This window comes from Suillus discolor (assembly GCF_016758755.1).
Source record: "Suillus discolor strain FC423 chromosome Unknown F5147scaffold_18, whole genome shotgun sequence".
Lineage (NCBI taxonomy): Eukaryota > Fungi > Basidiomycota > Agaricomycetes > Boletales > Suillaceae > Suillus > Suillus discolor.
In genome coordinates, this window is record NW_024541265.1 from 114,816 (window position 1) to 132,776 (window position 17,961).

A 17,961-nucleotide genomic window follows, 5' to 3' on the forward strand; every position below is an offset into this window, starting at 1 on the left:
TGATTTCGCGCTGTCTGGAATGAGTTCCACTTCCGCTCTCTTTCAGGTACTTAGCCCTGTAAAAGGTAGTACCAGTACTAGTACTCATTCACTGGTACTACTTAGCCTGTTTGAAAGTTCATCCTGCAAAATCCGGTGCACCAGGGAACAATTTCAGACTGGTGTGCGAGTCGGGTTGGCTTCACCCTACACGCGCTGTCATGGTGTAGCAACAAATATTATCACGGAGTTTAAGTTCGAACACCGACTGCTAAGCCAGAATTCCCATCTCATCCACATCCCCCAAACCTGACTAGGACTAGTCGACTAGCCCCCCTTCCCAAGTCCCATAATATTCAGACAAGTTTACGATGCGATTCCCATTACGGTGGAAATCCCTCGTACACACGTCAGTAATATGATTTTCAAACATCATAAGACAGGTACGTACCACGTATTATTCACTACAGCACAGTCACAGCGCTAGTAGTGTACATGGTTACATCGGTGTCCGTCACTTGGTTGGCCCGTATGGATATGATTAACGTTGTGAGGCTGACAGCAATCTCAATTATGAAAGAGCATGCGAGGGATTCCGTTATATATTGAGATTGACACGAGAGTCGGCCAGGGACTGTTCCGAGGTGGTCTGAACGTTACTTGTCGGTGAACGGCGCGCGGTGTATTGTGGTGCTGTCAATCAAACATGCAGCTGCGCATCCTGAGACCATAGGGAACCGATTTTCCATGAGTTTCTTAGTGGGAACATCCATTCTTGCTAGATTAGGCTAATACCAGAAATTTGAAGGCTGGTAGCCGGCGTGCCAACGTTCAGTCAAAATTTGCACACAACAGGAACAATAAACATCGATCTGCATTCATCGCGACCACATACACTACAACCAAAGAGTAAAAACCTAACACCCTACGGAGAAGGATGGAGACCCAATCCTATCCACAAAGCAGCCCAAGTCTCAGTTCACAACCGCACTCAAGCGCTCACCACACACAAGCTCACTCGATTTCATCAAACCCTAGGGCGAGAAACAAGTAGAACGTATGGTGGGAGACAGCGTCGAGGAAGAAGTGCCAGAGACAAAAGGAGTTTGTGGGAGAGAGGGGGCGGAACAGGGGAAAAGGGGTTGGAACGAATAAGCCGGATGTAGGTGTAGGCGTAGGTAAGTGTGGGTGCGTGACAAAAGCGAGTGATGCCAAATACAAAAAAAAAGACGAAGGCGAGGAGACCAGGAGGAGCCAAAATAAAGCAAGGTAGAGTAGGAGATAGATAGAACATAGACAGCTTTATGGGAACGAAAATGATGATGACGAGTCCGATGAGTGATGAGATGGATGCGAAAGACAATAACAATGATAGATATGTCGCGGAAACCGATGATGTTGATCGAGTGCTTGATGAAGGGTAGTCTAGAGAGGTTCATCAGATCAGTAGACGCTAATCTCGTCCCACACCAGCGCATCCGAGAAGTCGGCGTCAACATCGAAGGTAGTGTTCGAGTCCATAGCGATGTCCTGCGTACTCGGCAGCATCTCTAGCAGTCTTTCTATTCCCATCTCTACACTGACTTGTTCCGCCCAGTTAGCTGTGTTAATCCCACTCGTAACCAGCCCTAGGCCGGCCTCCTCCATCGAAGTGGGCTCACTCAGCACCTGCGTGTTGTTCGCGTCTTCTGCCGAAGGGCAAGTGCCTGGAAGAGCGCAAGTGCCAGTCGGCGGCGACGCGAGGATCTCTGCGAACAGGCGCGTAAGGGCTGCGTCTGTGGCTGCCTCATCTTCAGGCTAAGACAAAACAGTATGAGTTTGATTATATGTTTAGGAGTGATAGGTAACTGACCTCGATCGCAGCACTGTTGTACATCTGGATGCCCTCGTCGGTCCTGTGATTAGACGTATGCTGCCCACCCGCTGCAGGGACACTGCCGCGTGAACGGTAGTGGTCGCCACCCGTGCTAGGTGGCGAGTGGGAGTATGTGTAATCAAGGAGAGGTCGAGAGTTTCCTGTGGTGTGTCAACAGGTGCTGGCGAGTCGGATGGCGTGAGATCTGAAAGAGTAAATGCGGGACTGGGTGGGAAGTCGAATGAGTCACCCAAAAACAGCATGGGGCTGTCCGTGAGCGTAGAATGCGTTGGTGCAGGAGAAAGTGGGTAAGAAAGGGTTGCTAGGGATGTCGATTTGGGTGATGAGGGGGTTGGAGATGCAGAGTCTGCTGTTGAAGGAGATTTTGGCGACGCAGGTGATGGTGCGCAAGCGGATGAGAGGATTGGAGTCGAGCTTGAAGTCTCGTGGAGAGCAGGCGGGTTGGCGCCTTGGGTTGCCAAGGTCCGCAACACTGCCTCATAACCCATCTCTAGCGTTCGAATGCGTTCGCGCAACTCGAAATTTTCGCGTTCTCGTTGTTCCTCGGCACGTTTTCGCTTGCGCTCCTGCTCAATGGTAACAACCTCGGACTCTGAGGTGGAGCTGGCCGAGGGTGAAGCAGGGATGGTGATGGGGACACCAGCGCGAAGACGTCTATTCTCTTCCTCGAGTTCATTGACTCTACGCTCGAGAAAGGAATATTGAGCTTTTCTGCGGTCACGAGAGTTTTGTGCCGCTATGCGGTTGCGGTGTGCACGGGCCTCTTTGCGCTCTTCCGGTGTTACGGCTGAGCGAGGGCGCTTACGTGGGGGCTCCTGTATAGATACATCAGGAGAGTCTGCATGAGATGATGAGGGAGATGCAGGACGCTTGAGGAAGGAAGAGGAAGGAAGAGAAAGACTGGATGGGTCGACGAAATTTGTTGAGTGTGGTGGTGACATGGTTCCACGTATGCAGTCAACTAGGCGAAGGCACTTAGGAGTCTTTGGTCGTATATATCGTTAAAAAGAGTGCTAGAGTCAATGCTAGGAAAATCGAGTGCAGGACGACGTGGCCATGAAGAGAAAGTACACGTACACAGAACACGTAGACAAAACTATAAACACAGCCACAAATACAAATAAACTGCGCAGTCGTCACCTGATCATAACGCGCAGCCCCCTGGGCCTGAGTGCCAATGATACTACTTGCATCTAGATTCTCAGATCCCTGGCACCGTCGGCGGAGGCATCGATGAGTCATATACCACTCGGTTCAGTATGTACGTTTAAATGGTGGGATTGCCTTGCATTCATTTTCATCCAGAGTCTTGTCAATGACACCGCGGTACTTGACAGTGACGTCGGGCAAGTTGATATCATCCTGCCACGTAAGAGTATGCTTCATCCAGTTGTCATCATCACGCTACAGATACAGGTTAAGCGGATCCACTGCAATGATATAAAAATACCAACCTCAGGGTAGTCCTCACGAGCGTGAGCACCTCGGGACTCCTTACGAGCTGCAGCTGCCGTCATAGTTTGGACTGCACATTGTAAAAGGTTGCGCAGCTCAAGAGTCTCGACAAGATCACTAAGATACTGACGTGAGCGAGGATTCAGAAAAAATAAATAACGACTGTACGAGTTCCAAATCATGCTTCTATCCTTGATACCAATATTGTCAAACGATTTGTATATCTGACGGATCTTCTGAACGCCTTCGTCGAGACTCTGCTGTGTGCTACGTGGATCATCATTTTCGTTGTTGGTTGCATGAAAATGGCAGAACACACCGGAAAAGAGCGGCATTAGATTGCATGGCTTTTTGCATCTCCAGCCTTATATTGGCAGTAGGCTTTGGGCCATTTGCATTTCTGATTCGGTCCAAGAACTCAACAGACTCGAAGCCAGCTTCCTCAGGAATAGCCTTATGAGGCTTTCCGGGAGTCAAGTTCTCCATGATATGACGAGCACACGCGCGACCGAAGACGACGAGATCCAAGAGGGAGTTTGCGCCAAGACGGTTCGCGCCGTGAACCGACACACACGCAGCCTCACCGGCTGCATACAGACCAGGGACAATCTTGTCCTTGCCATTCTGACCATGGTTTGTGAGCGGACGCGACAAGCACGACTAGCACAAGCTCACCTCATCAACAGTCAGCACCTCGCCAGTATATCGGGTGGGGATACCACCCACTGTCCGAAAGTCAGCTAAAGTCTGGACAGCACAGTGGAGACATTAACTGTTGTAATGGACAGTAGGTAACACTGGAATAGGCTCCTTTGAGACATCGACTCCGGAAAAAATAGCAGCAGTCTCGGATATACCGGGTAACCTCTCGTGGAGAATTTCAGGGGGTAAATGGCTGAGCTGAAGGTGTATGTGGTCCTTCTGAGGTCCAACACCACGTCCTTCACGAATCTCAATCGTCATCGAACGAGATACGACATCACGGGAAGCAAGATCCTTGGCAACGGGTGCATAACGCTCCATGAAACGTTCACCCTCGGAGTTCAAGAGGTAGCCTCCCTCGCCGCGACAACCTAATGCAGGTTCAGCCACGAGAAGACGGATATCTCATAGAAGAAATGACCCTCAGAAATAAGGCAGCCAGCGCCATAGATACCAGTCGGGTGGAACTGAACAAACTCCAGATCCTGCAAAGGAAGCCCAGCACGAGCGACCATTGCATTACCATCGCCCGAACAAGTGTGTGCACTCGTGCAGCTGAAATACGCACGACCGTAACCCCCTGTCGCGAGGATTGTTTTGTGAGCTCTGAATCGGTGGAGCGTACCGTCCTCCATGTTGAGCGCGATGACTCCAACACATTCGCCATCCTGCATAATCAAGTCCAGGGCAAAGTATTCAATGAAGAACCTTGTATTGTGTCGAAGCGACTGGCCGTAAAGGGCGTGGAGGAGGGCATGACCGGTACGATCGGCAGCCGCAGCACAGCGGTATGCTTGACCGTCTTTGCCATAATTCAAAGAATGACCGCCAATGGCACGTTGGTATATCTTCCCATCCCTAGTACGAGAGAATGGAACGCCATAACGTTCAAGCTAGAAACGGATATAAGTCGAACAAACAGATATGTGAGATCTAACCCTACCTCAATAACTGACCCGGGAGCTTCGCGACACATATAATGAATAGCATCCTGGTCACCAAGCCAGTCCGAGCCTTTAACCTGTGGAAAATCAGCTCAATTACATGACTGGGGAGCATAACACATCAAAGGACACAAACCGTGTCATACATGTGCCATCGCCAGTCGTCTTCTGTTATATTCTATAGGAAACTCATCAGTGAGAAGACCGTAAAGAACTCAAGGTGTACGTACACCTAAAGCAGCATTGATACCACCCTTGGAAACGTGATATATAAGCATGTCAGACACTGCTGAACATCGCTGCAACATACCTGTGCTGCGACAGTGTGGCTCCGTGTTGGGAATAGCTTGGTGATGCAAGCCGTGTTGAAGCCAGCTTCCGCAAGACCGAAGGCAGCACGAAGGCCCGCGCCACCAGCACCACTACAGTGACACGTTCTTAAGTTTGTCGATTTCTTATCAGTTTGGAACACTACTTAATACTCACACGACGATAGCATCGTACTCGTGTTCGATAAGAGGATAATTGCCTGAAGACCAGGACTAAAAAGCCGTTAAGATGCCGGAAAAGACATGGGAACTGCCAGAGAGATGTACCTTGACGTCCTCTGCCTTGATCGGATTAGTCGCAACGATTCTCTTGACGGGGAGTGAAATGGAAAACCCGCGCTGGGAACGAAGCAAAGCCCTAGAAGGCACCACCTTGAATACTGACTTCCTAAACATTGATGTGCACTGTCGTCGACGGCAGCGAGGGTTACAAATGAATGAGCAACTTCCACAGAAAGGTAGGTAATTCCGTCAGCCGAAAACGTTCACGGCACACCATTTGAACAAATCCCGTATTTAGCCTAGGCCCTATACATGTCGCGATCAAGTGACTCAAGTCCAACCAATCACAACGGGAGTGTACGTAGCAAGAGAAGTCACCAACTTCCCAACTAGTTCGGACTGCGCATGTTTCCTAAAACCCCTCATCTTGACCTCGCGAACAGGCATCCCCGCCGCCTCCCTGATCTGCAATAGTTGGAGTAGCAACGACCACTCGAACTGCATATCATCAAACAAAAGTGTCCGCAAATTCGGGAATGCATCTCGTCTCCCCGCACATGACAGGAAGCCCATCAGCTGGTTCACGATACACTTGGAGACTGAGAGTGTCGTTATGCCTGAGAATGCATGGGCAAGGGCATGCCACCCGTCGTATGCCATGGACCTGCTACACAATGTGAGAAGGCGTACAGAGGGGAAGGGCGGCGCTCCACGGTTCAACTTGTCCACGAGCGACTGGAGATCACGTGATGAGGTCGCAGTGTGGAAATCCAATACCAACTCGCGTAGCGCGGGGGCACGTATTGCCCGGAAGATGGTAGGCATATACGTCCTGGAAATATTTGGTCCGGGTTTGAGGATCATTGTCTGGAGTACAGGTAATTCGACGACTGGGATATCCCTGCTGCGAACATAATCCACTGGTTCACCGATCAACGTGAGATGAGTCAGCGAAGTGAGATGAGAGAGCAGGTTGCTGAAATTCTCAGGGGAAAGACCGGAAACCCACAAGCCATTTAAGGTGAGCGCCGTAAGGCGGTCTGCAGACAATAACAAGTCTGAGGAGGTGGGATGAGAAATTTCCTAGTTGGACAGACGTGAGTGAAGGCAGACCTTCGGTGAACAAGAGATGTCTGCTATTCGGGATGTCAAGCGGATAGTGCACGATGAGTTCTTCCAGCATTGGTGCCCTTATGTGCTTGAACCCATCTAGAAGTTTTGGGAATGGGAAAGCCCCGTGAACTTCCAAGCGGCGACAGACATGAATGTGAGAAAGAATAATGCAGGATATGCGCAAACAATCTGGGTCAAACTCAGGCAAGCCCTGACTGTGAATGCCAGTGAATCGCATGTCAAGCAGCTGTCCTTGCGAGCGGGTCAAGTAAAGATTGACGAGATCTACATTCTGCCGGAGGAAAAGTCGAATCTCTGTCCAAAGCAACGGCATCCCGAGCGCCACAGCTCTCCAATGCTGTGAAACACTCGCAAGCAGAAGCTCAGGCCTGGGGCGGAGGCGTAAACTGGTGGGGACGCATGAAGAAGAGGAGTCTTCATCTGCTTTAGTTGCTTTGACTGTCTCTACAAATATCATCTCGAGGAGCTCGTTTGGAATAAACGAGATATACGACACGCCATACGTCACTAGTGCCTGGTTGAGGCGCAGCGCCTGTGTGTCCACGATGTGGTACAATAGTCGCTTTGTCTTCCCCGGCAGTCTTGCAAGGTCTTGCGTCATAGCGACACACTCAACTTTGGGTGTTATAATCCTAATCCACCAATTTCATAAGCATGCACATACACAAAGCAGGTCACTCACATTGTCCCCCTCCTGGTAGTCTTGGTGGAAGAGAGGCTGGTTAGTTGTTCTCAGCATTGAGAAACCACGCGTTTTATAATATACGATAACATGCAGGCACCGGGTACCTATTTCACCCAATCATCAAGTGACACCGGACTTGATGAGGCATATCTCCAGGGCTTGCTTACCCGACTTAGGGGGACGGAGACGAAGAAGCGGCAAAACGGGCTCAGTGAAACTTGTTATCTGCAACATGAATGTTCTACTTTTACGTGAACTTTGGTGGAAATGAGAGTCCGCGTTGACAACAAGCGGCATATTCCGTGAATTATGACTAACCCGGAATGAGCGCTTTAACGACCCTTGTTGACTAGTACCTGCGCCTGCACAGGGACGCTCGTTATAGTCTCACACGGTCAACGCCCATATGACAGTCTCCTGATTCAATAACCATCATATAGTAATTTTCTGAAGTTCATGCTGTGGCGGTAGGAGTATGATCTTGATTCCTCCAACGGCACCGCCATTCTTCAACATATGATTGGTCGGATTCTTCAAGCTTAGTATGAACATGCAACCCTCTTGAAGCTTGAGGTGTGGTCTCCATCCCAGACTCAAAGATGACGTCTCGCTGAAAGCATTTCCTTCAAGGTCGGATCAAAGCTGCGCCGGACTTCTTTTCCGCAAGTGCTTCACGGTCAGACTTGTTCCTTGAACAGAGACACATCCGAGGGCACCGCTTGTTACCCAATCGAGTGCGCACACAGCAGCCTACGACATGAAACATAATTAGCAGCCGAGGCTGCGGAGCATGGACCGGTCTTCCAAACTCAGAGTTGGAATAGCTATTTGAAGCGTGCCGCTGTATTGGTGAGCCACTGCAGCAGATCGAGAGCGCTGCGTTGGCAGGCTTGCCGAACGGAACGAACCGTTAGCCTTCCGACTTCACCGTACAAGTACCACGCAAACAGTGAGCCACGCCACATCCGCTGGAAAGAACCGTCCTCTATCAATGGATTTGTGGCAGTCCGAGTCCACTGAACGACTGTGACAATGTTCAGGTCATCCTTGTGACCTTAACAGCTGTTGCTAACTTATACGCCATGTACAGTCCTTGGAACCACTGCGTAGCAACGTAGTATCCATAACTTGACTGAAAACTCTTCATGAATCTCGATAGGTTGTGGGCAGGCACATGAGGTTACTATATCCTCATGTTGGATCTTATCAAGTCTTGGCACGGTGCACAGTTTTGCGGGGATTGCGCCTTATTGCAATGGGACAGATTCACTTGTTCATGGGAAAGGAAGCAACACCATTTGATCACTTCAACGAGGGAATACACCTACTCGTCGATGTCACGGCTTGCTGACGAGTTAAGTTTATGACCTTTTGTGACTCGTTTTCAAGTTCGGTGTCTTACAGGTTGTCTCCAGGGATAATGGCGTGATGATGGTTGTGAGACCCAGGCTGATCTACTCATTCCAAATGTATGCTCAGTCCACAAGTTCTCCACAACTATCCATCCATCGACGACTTCTGGCTGCGTCACTACAGACGTGCTTTTACCGCCGGTCGTTACACACTGATCTTATTATTCCGTCAGTTGCTTAATGAAATTTCAAAATGTTCTCAGGATTTCTCTTCCTGGGGAGATATCGTTGAGTTCTCCCGTCCATCAAAGAAGAAGAAGCTTGCGTCAGTTTCTGCCGGAATGGGGTGTCCGTTATGATAATGGCGCAGTCATCTACCAAGAAACCAAAGTGAATGGTATTTACCAGTACTGCGCGCCGCAGCCACCCCTGAGAAGTCGGCACTCGACCTGCTCTCAACACGGGTTCCTCATGTTATAGGGCGTCCAACAAACGTCGAGACACGTTGCCCGTTTGGATCGCAATCAGCATCGCCTCTCCCAGACGTAGGTTTATTGTTTCCAGTTGGGAAAAATGAACATTCCTAGCTTCCACAGGAAAGTATCCATGGAATACCACTGACGTTCTAAGTACAGCAAGTGCCGAGGCATCGTAAGCTTGCCGACTTATGTTTTCTTTTTGGGGAGTGGTCTAGCGTTCTGCAAACGGCCGTAAAGTTATGGTCTTTCTAGTGGATCCATCTACTACACAAGCCTGGGTATGTTAGCGGGAAACTAGTAACGGGCGTTGTCGGTACCTGTAAGGAAAAATCAATGCATCAACAGATGCTTGGGATGCACAGATGTTATAGATCATCAGGCATGTGCGATCAACATCGTTCCAGTGGACAATATCATATGATGGCTGACTTTGGGCTGACTCCAGCATTCTTTTTTAACAAGGATACGGCTGTTGATAAATAAAAACTTGACTAACAGACATGCCGTGACTGTTCCAGTAAAAATTCTTTCAATATGGAGTGTGTTTTGGTGACCCTGAAGTTGTCCGATGGGCCGACTCGGACATGTAGGTGATTGTACGCACAATCGATTTGCGATCAAAGTGCAAGGTTGAAGGCTGCATTTATTTCGAACCCAGAATTCGGTACTAGTACGTATGGGTCATGCCTCCCGCCGTCTACTAGTATCAATGAAACAGTATTACAAAAGAATGTAAATCGTTGGCTAACCCTGCGTAGTGTGCACAACGCGACTGATCCGTCAAGAATAGGTCAACGTTCAAGTTGACGACTGCATTAGAGTGTGAGAGAGGCGAGACATGAGACGATGAAGTGAGAAGTGGTCAAGTGATTGGGCCAAAGTCGCGTAAGAAGACCTTAGCGGAGACTAGCGGAGACTATAGTGTACACTTCCTTTGGCAGTGACGAAATATTGCGCGCGCTTTACGGCCACCCATCATGTCCTTGTCCCCATCTGCAGCAACATCAAACATTTCAGATATCCCATCTAAACGGCGCAGGACGCACAGTCTTATCGCACAAAATAGCAACAACAACTTGGATCATCAAGACATGAGCCAATCTCCTGCAGACACAGCCCATTCGTCACAACTGCCGCAAGGTGCCGCACACATACCCAAGAGAGGCGCAAGAGCTTGTACCGCTTGCAGGAAAGGTAAAAACAGATGTGAAGGAGAGGTACGTCTATTCAAAACCCGCTTGCGATCATCCCCCCTCTGCTCACTGGCCCGCCTCTCCCGCCCCGGCCCGGCGTTACATTCTTTAGGCTCCTTGTCGTCGATGTCAGTTGAGTGGAACTGCTTGTGTGTTCGAGAAACCAGAGAAGAAAAATACAAATGCTATAACTGGCGCCAGTGTCGAGTAAGCTTCAGATCGGGCGAACTTGCGCCATCATCACTTACACCACTCAACAGGCGCTTGTCTCGCCTCGAGGGTCAATATCTGGTACATACTCAAAGCCTATATTTTGAGGTTATCTGACAATATTATATTCTAGGTTATGCAGAGTCAGATGATTGGCATGCAATCCTCTTTGGACCGCATCTTATCCACGGTTCAAAGCCAGGCCTACGGTACTCAACAACAAGGGTATACTGGGGGTATGACTTCCGGGTCCAGTCGCGATGGCTCTGGATTTATGTCACGCAACGGGTATGATACACACGGACATGTGGGAGGCCAAAATTCTCAGCCACGCTCCCAAACGAGATCATTCCCGCCACTTCCGGGATTCGCTCCACCGGTTGGTCCGCTTGTGAGATCAATTTATAAACATCTCTGATAAACTTTTAGCCTCACAAATACGCAACTTATGGAATTGTGCCCAGCACTACACCATCGTCAGATGATGAGTCGGAGGAAACATTGCCTCGTGCCTCGCTCAACGCGCCTATTGAAGCTCTCCAAGGTTTGGCAAATGCTGCCGCAGAAGCAGCTGCTGCGCCATCTGCCTCCCCACCAAGGTAGTTTCGTATTTGTGAGGTGTACGATCATACCGATCACTTACAAAACAGGGTCAAAAAACGCCCGCGGGTGGAGCCTATTCCCCGGAATGCATTCCCGCACGTCATTGAGAAGGTGAGTTGACGAAATACTGGGCTTCTGCGCAGGTCATAACGCTATGGTCCAGGGCCTTGTCTCGGAAAGTGAGGCGCGGGAGCTCTATCATATGTAGGCGTTTCGTGGATATGGTCTTGCTCCGTTCTGATTCTTGTCGAAGTTTTTTCGCTGGTTGCCACGTCTTCATACCTTTGTTCGATCCGAATTATGACACATTCGAGAGCCTGATGGAACGCACTCCGTGGACATTTGACGCGATACTTGCCATTGCAAGCAAAATCAGGAGTGGCAATGGACCCCTCAGCTCAACGTTCTACAAGTGTCTAGAAGAAGCACAGGGCATTTCCCGTTCGTCGTTATTTGGCCCGGTAGTGAGGAAGGAAGCTGTTATGGGTGAGAATTTCGTTTTGTATGTTTTGCTGCACCATGTCTGATCAGTTTCATAGGGATGCTACTTTTAGCTGCATGGAGTACAAATGGATGGCTCCCTAGTGGCCACGCAATGCGGATGGCGTTAGATCTTGGTCTTCACCGAGCATTGGAGAAACTTGCTGATGATTCAGGGAAAAAACGCACTGAGGAAGAGGAACGTGACCTGGGTATGCATAAGAGTGACTGTCCAGTTATCGTCCAGAACTAATGACGATCCTAGTCGTGTCGGCGCGTATCTGGCTATGCCTGTACTGGTTTGATCACCAGTACGTCGAAGAATTTTGGCATCTTTATTTGTATCTCAACAGTCTTTTCCAGGATGAGTCTTGGCACCGGTCGCCCTATTGTACTGCGAGACGAGAGCTCCATCCGACACTGTCGTATTCTTCTGTCGCATCCAATGGTATCACCAACGGATGTAAGGCTTATCTCGCAAGTGGAGCTCATCGCTCAAAAAAGTAAGGAAAAATTCACGAGGAGATATTAATACCTCATTCGTTATTTGTAGCCCAGATTTACGAAACTCTCGCGCCCCTCAATGGGCAGGTTAATCATAATACGCTCGCCTTTATTCGGCGTGCAAATGTTGCACTCGACAAGTGGTGGCAGGACTGTGACAATCTTCATCGTTCGTAGTTGACTTTGTCCTCTCTACGTTCCTGATCGCCTACGCAGGCCAGACAATGGACGAGAATTCTCTTCCGAGAAAAATACTCGTCGGAGAATTACACTACGCCAAACTCTGGCTCGTCTGCGTAGCTCTTCGAGGTGTATCGTGGGATAAGATGCCTTTTGAGCAACGTGAACTTGCGTTCCAGGCGAAGGATGCGGCTTTTAACTGCCTTTCTATCTTCCTCAACTCTGCTGAATACCGGTCAGTTTTTGTTTTGATCGGTGCTTCGCTTAGATGATAATCGCGATGATCACAGAGCGGCCTTGAGATATGCAGTCCACGACAGTCTCGTAACGGCAGCATTTTCTGGTCTCTTCCTACTCAAGATGGCAAACTTGTTTCCTGCAGAGCTTGACCTTACCGCGATCACAGCGCAAGTCGAGCAGCTTGCACAGCTTCTCTCCGATGTTGCAGCCGAACGGTGCGGTTCCCCTGTTCTTTCTTTTTTTTTTAAATTAATCACCGCTTCTAGCTACGCCCTAACGCTACGTATAATGCTTGCCAATCTCCGGCGCAAAGTTGGGATGATTGCAGGGCTGAACCCACCTATGACCACCATGCCCCCACAGACCTTGAATGATGGGATTGTTACACACGGCCCAGGGCCTTACATTGATCCATCGGGATCTGCGCCTTTCACAATGGAGGAACTGGGTTTCGCATGGCCGAGCGAGCGTGCCACGTTCAGCCCGAGTGCGATACCTATGTGGTTGCAGGAGAAGAACCTGACGGACCTGGGGCTACCTGTCAACGGGAGCGATGGAATCTTTATGGATGTAAATGGCATGCATGGCTGGAGTGGAGACTTTGCGTCGATGCCAGGGGCATGGTGAGGACGTGATTGTACATATGGCAGCGACGATTCCGCGCGCTGAGGGCTGGTGATATGCATTATTTTTGTCTGGTATTCTGTCTCTATTGGTTTTCCTTGCTCGCTTTGTTCGTTTGTGTCCCGCTCTTGCCTGCTCATGCTTTTTTCTTGCATCAGTATTGCTAATGATATCCTACGATTTAATGTGTATCACGTGCTGAACAAACATACATTGCGAATGTGAATTGTCCTACACTGTGTGCACATACAGGGAATAGCAACACGGAAATACACATCTAATTGGAGAGCGTATCAGCCTATAATTTACTCTTCGTCTTCGTCTTCTTCGCTTTCTTCCTGCTCCTGAAGGAACTGTCAAAGAACCAGTTTGGTGCGTGATAAGACGGAAGGGGAAATTTGTTGACAAACCTTGACCAGGCCCTCGGTGGCCTTCAGGAAGTGTTGTCTTCCTTGCGGCTTAGACCCCTTTTGGTGCCAGTAAATGATCGCCTGGTCAGAAACGCAGTCCTTATTGTACAAAACCTGTGCGAATTAGTAAGTTATAAATTTATTACTGCACCATATCTAAACAGACTTGGAAAAGGGGTGGGATACAAGCGATAGGATCTGGTGCCTACTGCCGAATAGGTCGACATCACGGGTGCAACGTCACATCCCAAAGGACCGGTGACAGACGAACGAAAGCAGTAAGACTCGAAACACACCTTCAAGATCTGTGGGAAGGCTTTCATAACACGTGTGTCGTCATAACAGTAGACCTGTACGATATTGATCAAAGCGACCTGGGTTTTGGGGCCTTTACAGAAGGCCACGAGAACTGGGGCAAATTTCTACAGACGGAAATGATATCAATGGAAGGTTCAACGATAGGAGAACCGGATCACTCACCCCGACCTCACGTAGTGCGAGGCCTTCTATCTGGTCAGGGCGTGCACTCCAGTCTACGGAAGCCATGAGGCCCTGCCAGATGCTCTGTATAAGCTCCGCCTCAGGGAGCCGCTGCTCCTCTAGTTTACTCTGGATTGCAGATATGATCTATGTGAATCATGAGTTGTATGACTCGAAACGGGTGATACATGCGTAAAGATGACGCACTGATTCACTATCATCGCTGCGTTCTACCACCTCCTTTAATTCCTTCATGATTGCGTCTTTCGCGATCGCATATTGCTTCTTCGTGTACCAGTCGGCCACGGTAGGGAGGTTTTTCTCCCGGAAGAAAGCATCAAGAACTTTAGCGTCCCTCTTGTTAGGAGGGAAGAAGAGGAGTAGATCTTTGATATTGCCGCGTTTGAGGGTCGCGGCAAGGTGATCGATCGACTGGTCGGTGAGGTATGCGCTAAAGACCAGCGCAAGGATATTGATGGACTGGTCTACAGACAGCCGATGAGATTTTTGCAGTCCAGCATGGTGTAGTGCGTGAGCTTACCGTTCTTGACGAGGTGATCCTTGGTTAGACTCTGCAAACAAGCTGCGGTCACGAGGCCCTGCGAAAGAAGGAGACCAAGTGTCATGGCGAGCTTGTCGCGTTGCTCGGATGACCAACGGCCGATGTACTGCAGGAGAGTGGGGAGACTTTGCTCCTCGAATGGTTTCTGAAGATATTTGAACCTACAATCAAGATTAACACCGCATGCACAATATATTACGCGGGACCACAATCGCATGCACCTTCGATTCAATTTGTTAAACACATCGACATACTTCTTCAACTCTTCGATGTCGGGCGGATTGCGTGCGTTGAAAATAGAGAATGGCGACATGGGCGCGCCATCATCGAGATATGACCCACCCGGCTGGATGAGCCCGCCGACGAGGAGGATCTCAAACAAGGCGTCGGCATACTTAAGATACTCGAGCGTCCCACCAGCCTGTACAAGTTTAGCGCTGAATCCCTCGAAATCGTTCTCTGGAACTGTTTCAAGATGTTTGTAGAGTTGGTCTCTAAAGGCTAGATGTCGACATGAGTAGCATGATAGATTGATCGGAACTTGCTAGTCTCACCCGCTGGCTCGTGCTTTGCCTGTGCTTTGACTTGGCCTTTGCGTACTTTTGTGCGAACCCCCTGGAGTGAAGGCTTTGGAACTGCTGATTGCTGAGACATCCACAGTCTGCGAGCGATGTCGAGAGCGTGGATCAGACGATGAAATTGGGCTTCAGTTTAACAGGACCCAACAAAGTGCTTGTTCAGTCGGAGATACCCGACTGATCAACATCGATGAGCACGTCTCTCGCCAATATCATAGTCGATTTCTTGCACTCTTATAATATGACATGAACACAGCGCCCAAATCAAACAATGTGCCCTTCAAGCACTTGATTCACTGTCGGCGCCAACCCTGCCCATGATCATCTATTATCTATTATACTTAGTCTGTCTAGGCCTGAGGGAGACTAGATGCGACACGTGTTAATCAGTTCCCAGGAGCAACATTGTCTCCTGGTGAACTTTGATTTTTCCAGCAGAACTTCTATGAGGCGTGCACCCATCGAGATCGCCGGTGACAGCACAGTTCGATTGAATCTGAGTTGTGCGAGTTTGCAGGCGCTATGTCAATATTATAGTTGTGAGGGTACCTAGGGTTCAAGGTCAATTGTGATCTGTTCAATGATGATCCTGCCTGTCCGATGAGCGCTAGCTGCGGAATAGTAGCTGTAGTATTTCATTCAACTTTTGTGACCAATGATCACAGTTTAGACTCATCCGAGTCATGCATCATTGTGGATTTATGCTCACGTGAGAAGTGGATCATCCGAGTCGCGGCCCAACTTGAAGCGCTCATTGTTGAGTTCCTTAAGACTAGCCAATAGCTGTACTCTCCTCTTCACTTTTTATCATAAAAATTTCGAGTATCAGCCATCCCGACGACGGTGAGTGACATTCGTTGTCATCGTTGATGACATCTGATATTTGTGAACGTATTCTTGCCGTAAAGGAGCCTGCGACATCGCTTACCGGTCGCCTTAACGTATGTAATCATTCCAGCACAACACTTTTGTTGACCCTACTGAGCTACCTGTCCTCGATAAGATCGGTCAACTAACGCGCAGCACGAACTCCATGAACCTGCGTTTCACAGACTCCCCAAATGCGCGCTCAAAATCAATTACGACTGCCGATGGCATCGACACCTTTGGTGTGCGTACTATTCATGCAGTGACACTAGTGACTGTATCAGGGAGACTCATTGTATACCTAGATCTTGAATCAGCACTCTACAGGAAACGGTGCCTACAAGGTTGGTGTATCTGAGGACGTGGGCACACGACGATATATGGAAGATGCCCATTCTTTCGTCGTCGACTATGCTGGTGTGCGAGGCCAGGGATTCTTCGCTATTTTTGACGGTCATGCAGGAAAACACGCAGCTGAGTGGTGTGGCGCGCATTTTCACGAGGTTCGTATAGCTACTATGTCTTTGTGCTGATTTAAACGCGTGATCATATGCAGTACCTCCTCGACGGACTCCGCATTTCCTCCAGCGCTACTATTCCGGACGTTCTAAATGAAACATTCCACAATGTCGACAAACGCATTTCTCGCCTCAGCGAAGAATCCGATGGCAAGATCCATTCAGGATGTACAGTCGTAACCGCCTTTCTTCGCATTGAGGATGCAGATGGACGGCAATCCTTTCTCCCCGTGCCTCCACTTTCCCCGCCCTCCCCTACTGACAGCGGGAGCCGCAGTGGCAGCGAGTCTCCGACAGAACCTACGGATGAATCCAAGGAAACAGGCAAGAAAGCAAAGAGCAAGTCCCCTGCTTCGGCTTCCCGTTTCGCCAGGGCGCTAAAATCCCTGGGCGGCTCTTCGCCAACCTCACCCTCACTCCCCTCCGCATTCTCCGCTACACGTAGCCAGACATCTCCAACTTCGGTGCAAACATACACAGTTCCAATTGATGCACCACCCAACTCGCGGCGCGTGTTATATACTGCCAACGCTGGTGACGCGCGCGGCGTACTCTGCCGCGCAGGCCGGGCAGTGCGCCTCACCTACGATCACAAGGGAAGCGATAAGCAGGAGGCGAAACGTATCACCGATGCTGGTGGATTCGTTATGAGTGGGCGCGTGAATGGTGTTTTGGCGGTAACACGCAGTCTTGGAGACAGCAGCATGAAAGAATATGTCGTTGGGAGCCCGTACACGACTGAAACCGAGTTAGGAAGCGACGACGAATTTCTGATCCTTGCATGTGATGGGGTAAGTAGCCTCGTTAGGTGCCTTTGCTTCGAAGAATTCATTATCGTGTGACCCTATAGCTTTGGGATATCACGGGCGATCAGGGGGCGATTGATCTCGTGCGGCATATTTCGGATGCACAAGCAGCCGCAGAGACGCTCGTGAAGCATGCCCTTGAACGACAAACCAATGACAATGTCACTGTCCTCGTGGTGCGATTTAAAGCGTCGGGATCCACAGAGTCCATGGGACTCGCTTGAGTATGGGGATGTTGATTTGCTGTTCTGCGGGGAGGGGGCAAATGAGGAGTGTTATTTTTGCCGTGGCCGACGTCTTGCTGTTGTTTTAGTTGGTTCTTGTAATCGCTTCATTTAGCGCACGAGCATTCCGTTTATCTTGACTGCACCCCGTACTCTACTAATATCCGTTCAATGTAGATTTGATGTGTGTCAGAGCTGATTGATATCCGTGAATTGGCACACAACACAAAGAGACGCAGCCCATCGCCTGCGCATATGGGGTTTGCATCATGAAGTTCGTATTATAAACAAGAGAAAGCTAGCAGTATATGAGCGCCTTAGCCCA

At 49.5% G+C, this 17,961-nt stretch overlaps 7 protein-coding genes across 7 annotated transcripts; 2 read left to right on the top strand and 5 right to left on the bottom strand.

Annotated features, from left to right (window-relative positions):
- Positions 1-784: 784 nt before the first annotated feature.
- On the bottom strand, positions 785-1,906 carry F5147DRAFT_686609 (uncharacterized protein). Its single transcript, XM_041436773.1, has 2 exons — positions 1,341-1,906; positions 785-1,279 (listed from the first exon to the last, which is right to left on the bottom strand). The coding sequence occupies exons 1-2, from the start codon at positions 1,476-1,478 to the stop codon at positions 1,007-1,009; spliced, it is 411 nt and encodes a 136-aa protein (XP_041294528.1). The 5' UTR covers positions 1,479-1,906; the 3' UTR covers positions 785-1,006.
- On the bottom strand, positions 1,560-2,952 carry F5147DRAFT_98620 (uncharacterized protein). Its single transcript, XM_041444513.1, has 2 exons — positions 1,832-2,952; positions 1,560-1,776 (listed from the first exon to the last, which is right to left on the bottom strand). Exons 1-2 carry the CDS (start codon positions 2,794-2,796, stop codon positions 1,641-1,643), a joined length of 1,101 nt encoding a protein of 366 aa, XP_041294529.1. The 5' UTR covers positions 2,797-2,952; the 3' UTR covers positions 1,560-1,640.
- Positions 2,953-3,109: 157 nt separating this feature from the next.
- On the bottom strand, positions 3,110-5,686 carry F5147DRAFT_793847 (succinate dehydrogenase; the record flags this gene model as incomplete). Its single annotated transcript, XM_041443129.1, has 13 exons — positions 5,553-5,686; positions 5,443-5,498; positions 5,267-5,378; positions 5,187-5,210; positions 5,093-5,134; positions 4,956-5,033; positions 4,434-4,905; positions 4,084-4,383; positions 3,986-4,035; positions 3,630-3,934; positions 3,479-3,577; positions 3,310-3,427; positions 3,110-3,259 (listed from the first exon to the last, which is right to left on the bottom strand). The coding sequence occupies exons 1-13, from the start codon at positions 5,679-5,681 to the stop codon at positions 3,110-3,112; spliced, it is 1,935 nt and encodes a 644-aa protein (XP_041294530.1). The 5' UTR covers positions 5,682-5,686.
- Positions 5,687-5,837: 151 nt separating this feature from the next.
- Positions 5,838-7,242, bottom strand: F5147DRAFT_771905 (uncharacterized protein; the record flags this gene model as incomplete). Its single annotated transcript, XM_041441295.1, has 2 exons — positions 5,838-6,565; positions 6,621-7,242. The coding sequence occupies 2 exons, from the start codon at positions 7,240-7,242 to the stop codon at positions 5,838-5,840; spliced, it is 1,350 nt and encodes a 449-aa protein (XP_041294531.1).
- A 2,680-nt stretch (positions 7,243-9,922) lies between these two features.
- Positions 9,923-13,556, top strand: F5147DRAFT_98682 (uncharacterized protein). The gene is made up of 15 exons (XM_041444515.1): positions 9,923-10,374; positions 10,463-10,557; positions 10,611-10,641; positions 10,694-10,939; positions 10,990-11,159; positions 11,211-11,274; positions 11,327-11,367; positions 11,417-11,649; positions 11,703-11,855; positions 11,909-11,954; positions 12,007-12,146; positions 12,197-12,316; positions 12,364-12,562; positions 12,618-12,782; positions 12,834-13,556. Exons 1-15 carry the CDS (start codon positions 10,135-10,137, stop codon positions 13,192-13,194), a joined length of 2,304 nt encoding a protein of 767 aa, XP_041294532.1. The 5' UTR covers positions 9,923-10,134; the 3' UTR covers positions 13,195-13,556.
- Positions 13,372-15,483, bottom strand: F5147DRAFT_686631 (uncharacterized protein). The gene is made up of 8 exons (XM_041436774.1): positions 15,198-15,483; positions 14,865-15,144; positions 14,623-14,804; positions 14,289-14,566; positions 14,082-14,228; positions 13,898-14,023; positions 13,602-13,715; positions 13,372-13,544 (listed from the first exon to the last, which is right to left on the bottom strand). Exons 1-8 carry the CDS (start codon positions 15,295-15,297, stop codon positions 13,497-13,499), a joined length of 1,275 nt encoding a protein of 424 aa, XP_041294533.1. The 5' UTR covers positions 15,298-15,483; the 3' UTR covers positions 13,372-13,496.
- A 771-nt stretch (positions 15,484-16,254) lies between these two features.
- Positions 16,255-17,636, top strand: F5147DRAFT_573947 (phosphatase 2C-like domain-containing protein; the record flags this gene model as incomplete). Its single annotated transcript, XM_041431188.1, has 4 exons — positions 16,255-16,332; positions 16,394-16,591; positions 16,645-17,397; positions 17,457-17,636. 4 exons carry the CDS (start codon positions 16,255-16,257, stop codon positions 17,634-17,636), a joined length of 1,209 nt encoding a protein of 402 aa, XP_041294534.1.
- Between the last annotated feature and the right edge of the window lie 325 nt (positions 17,637-17,961).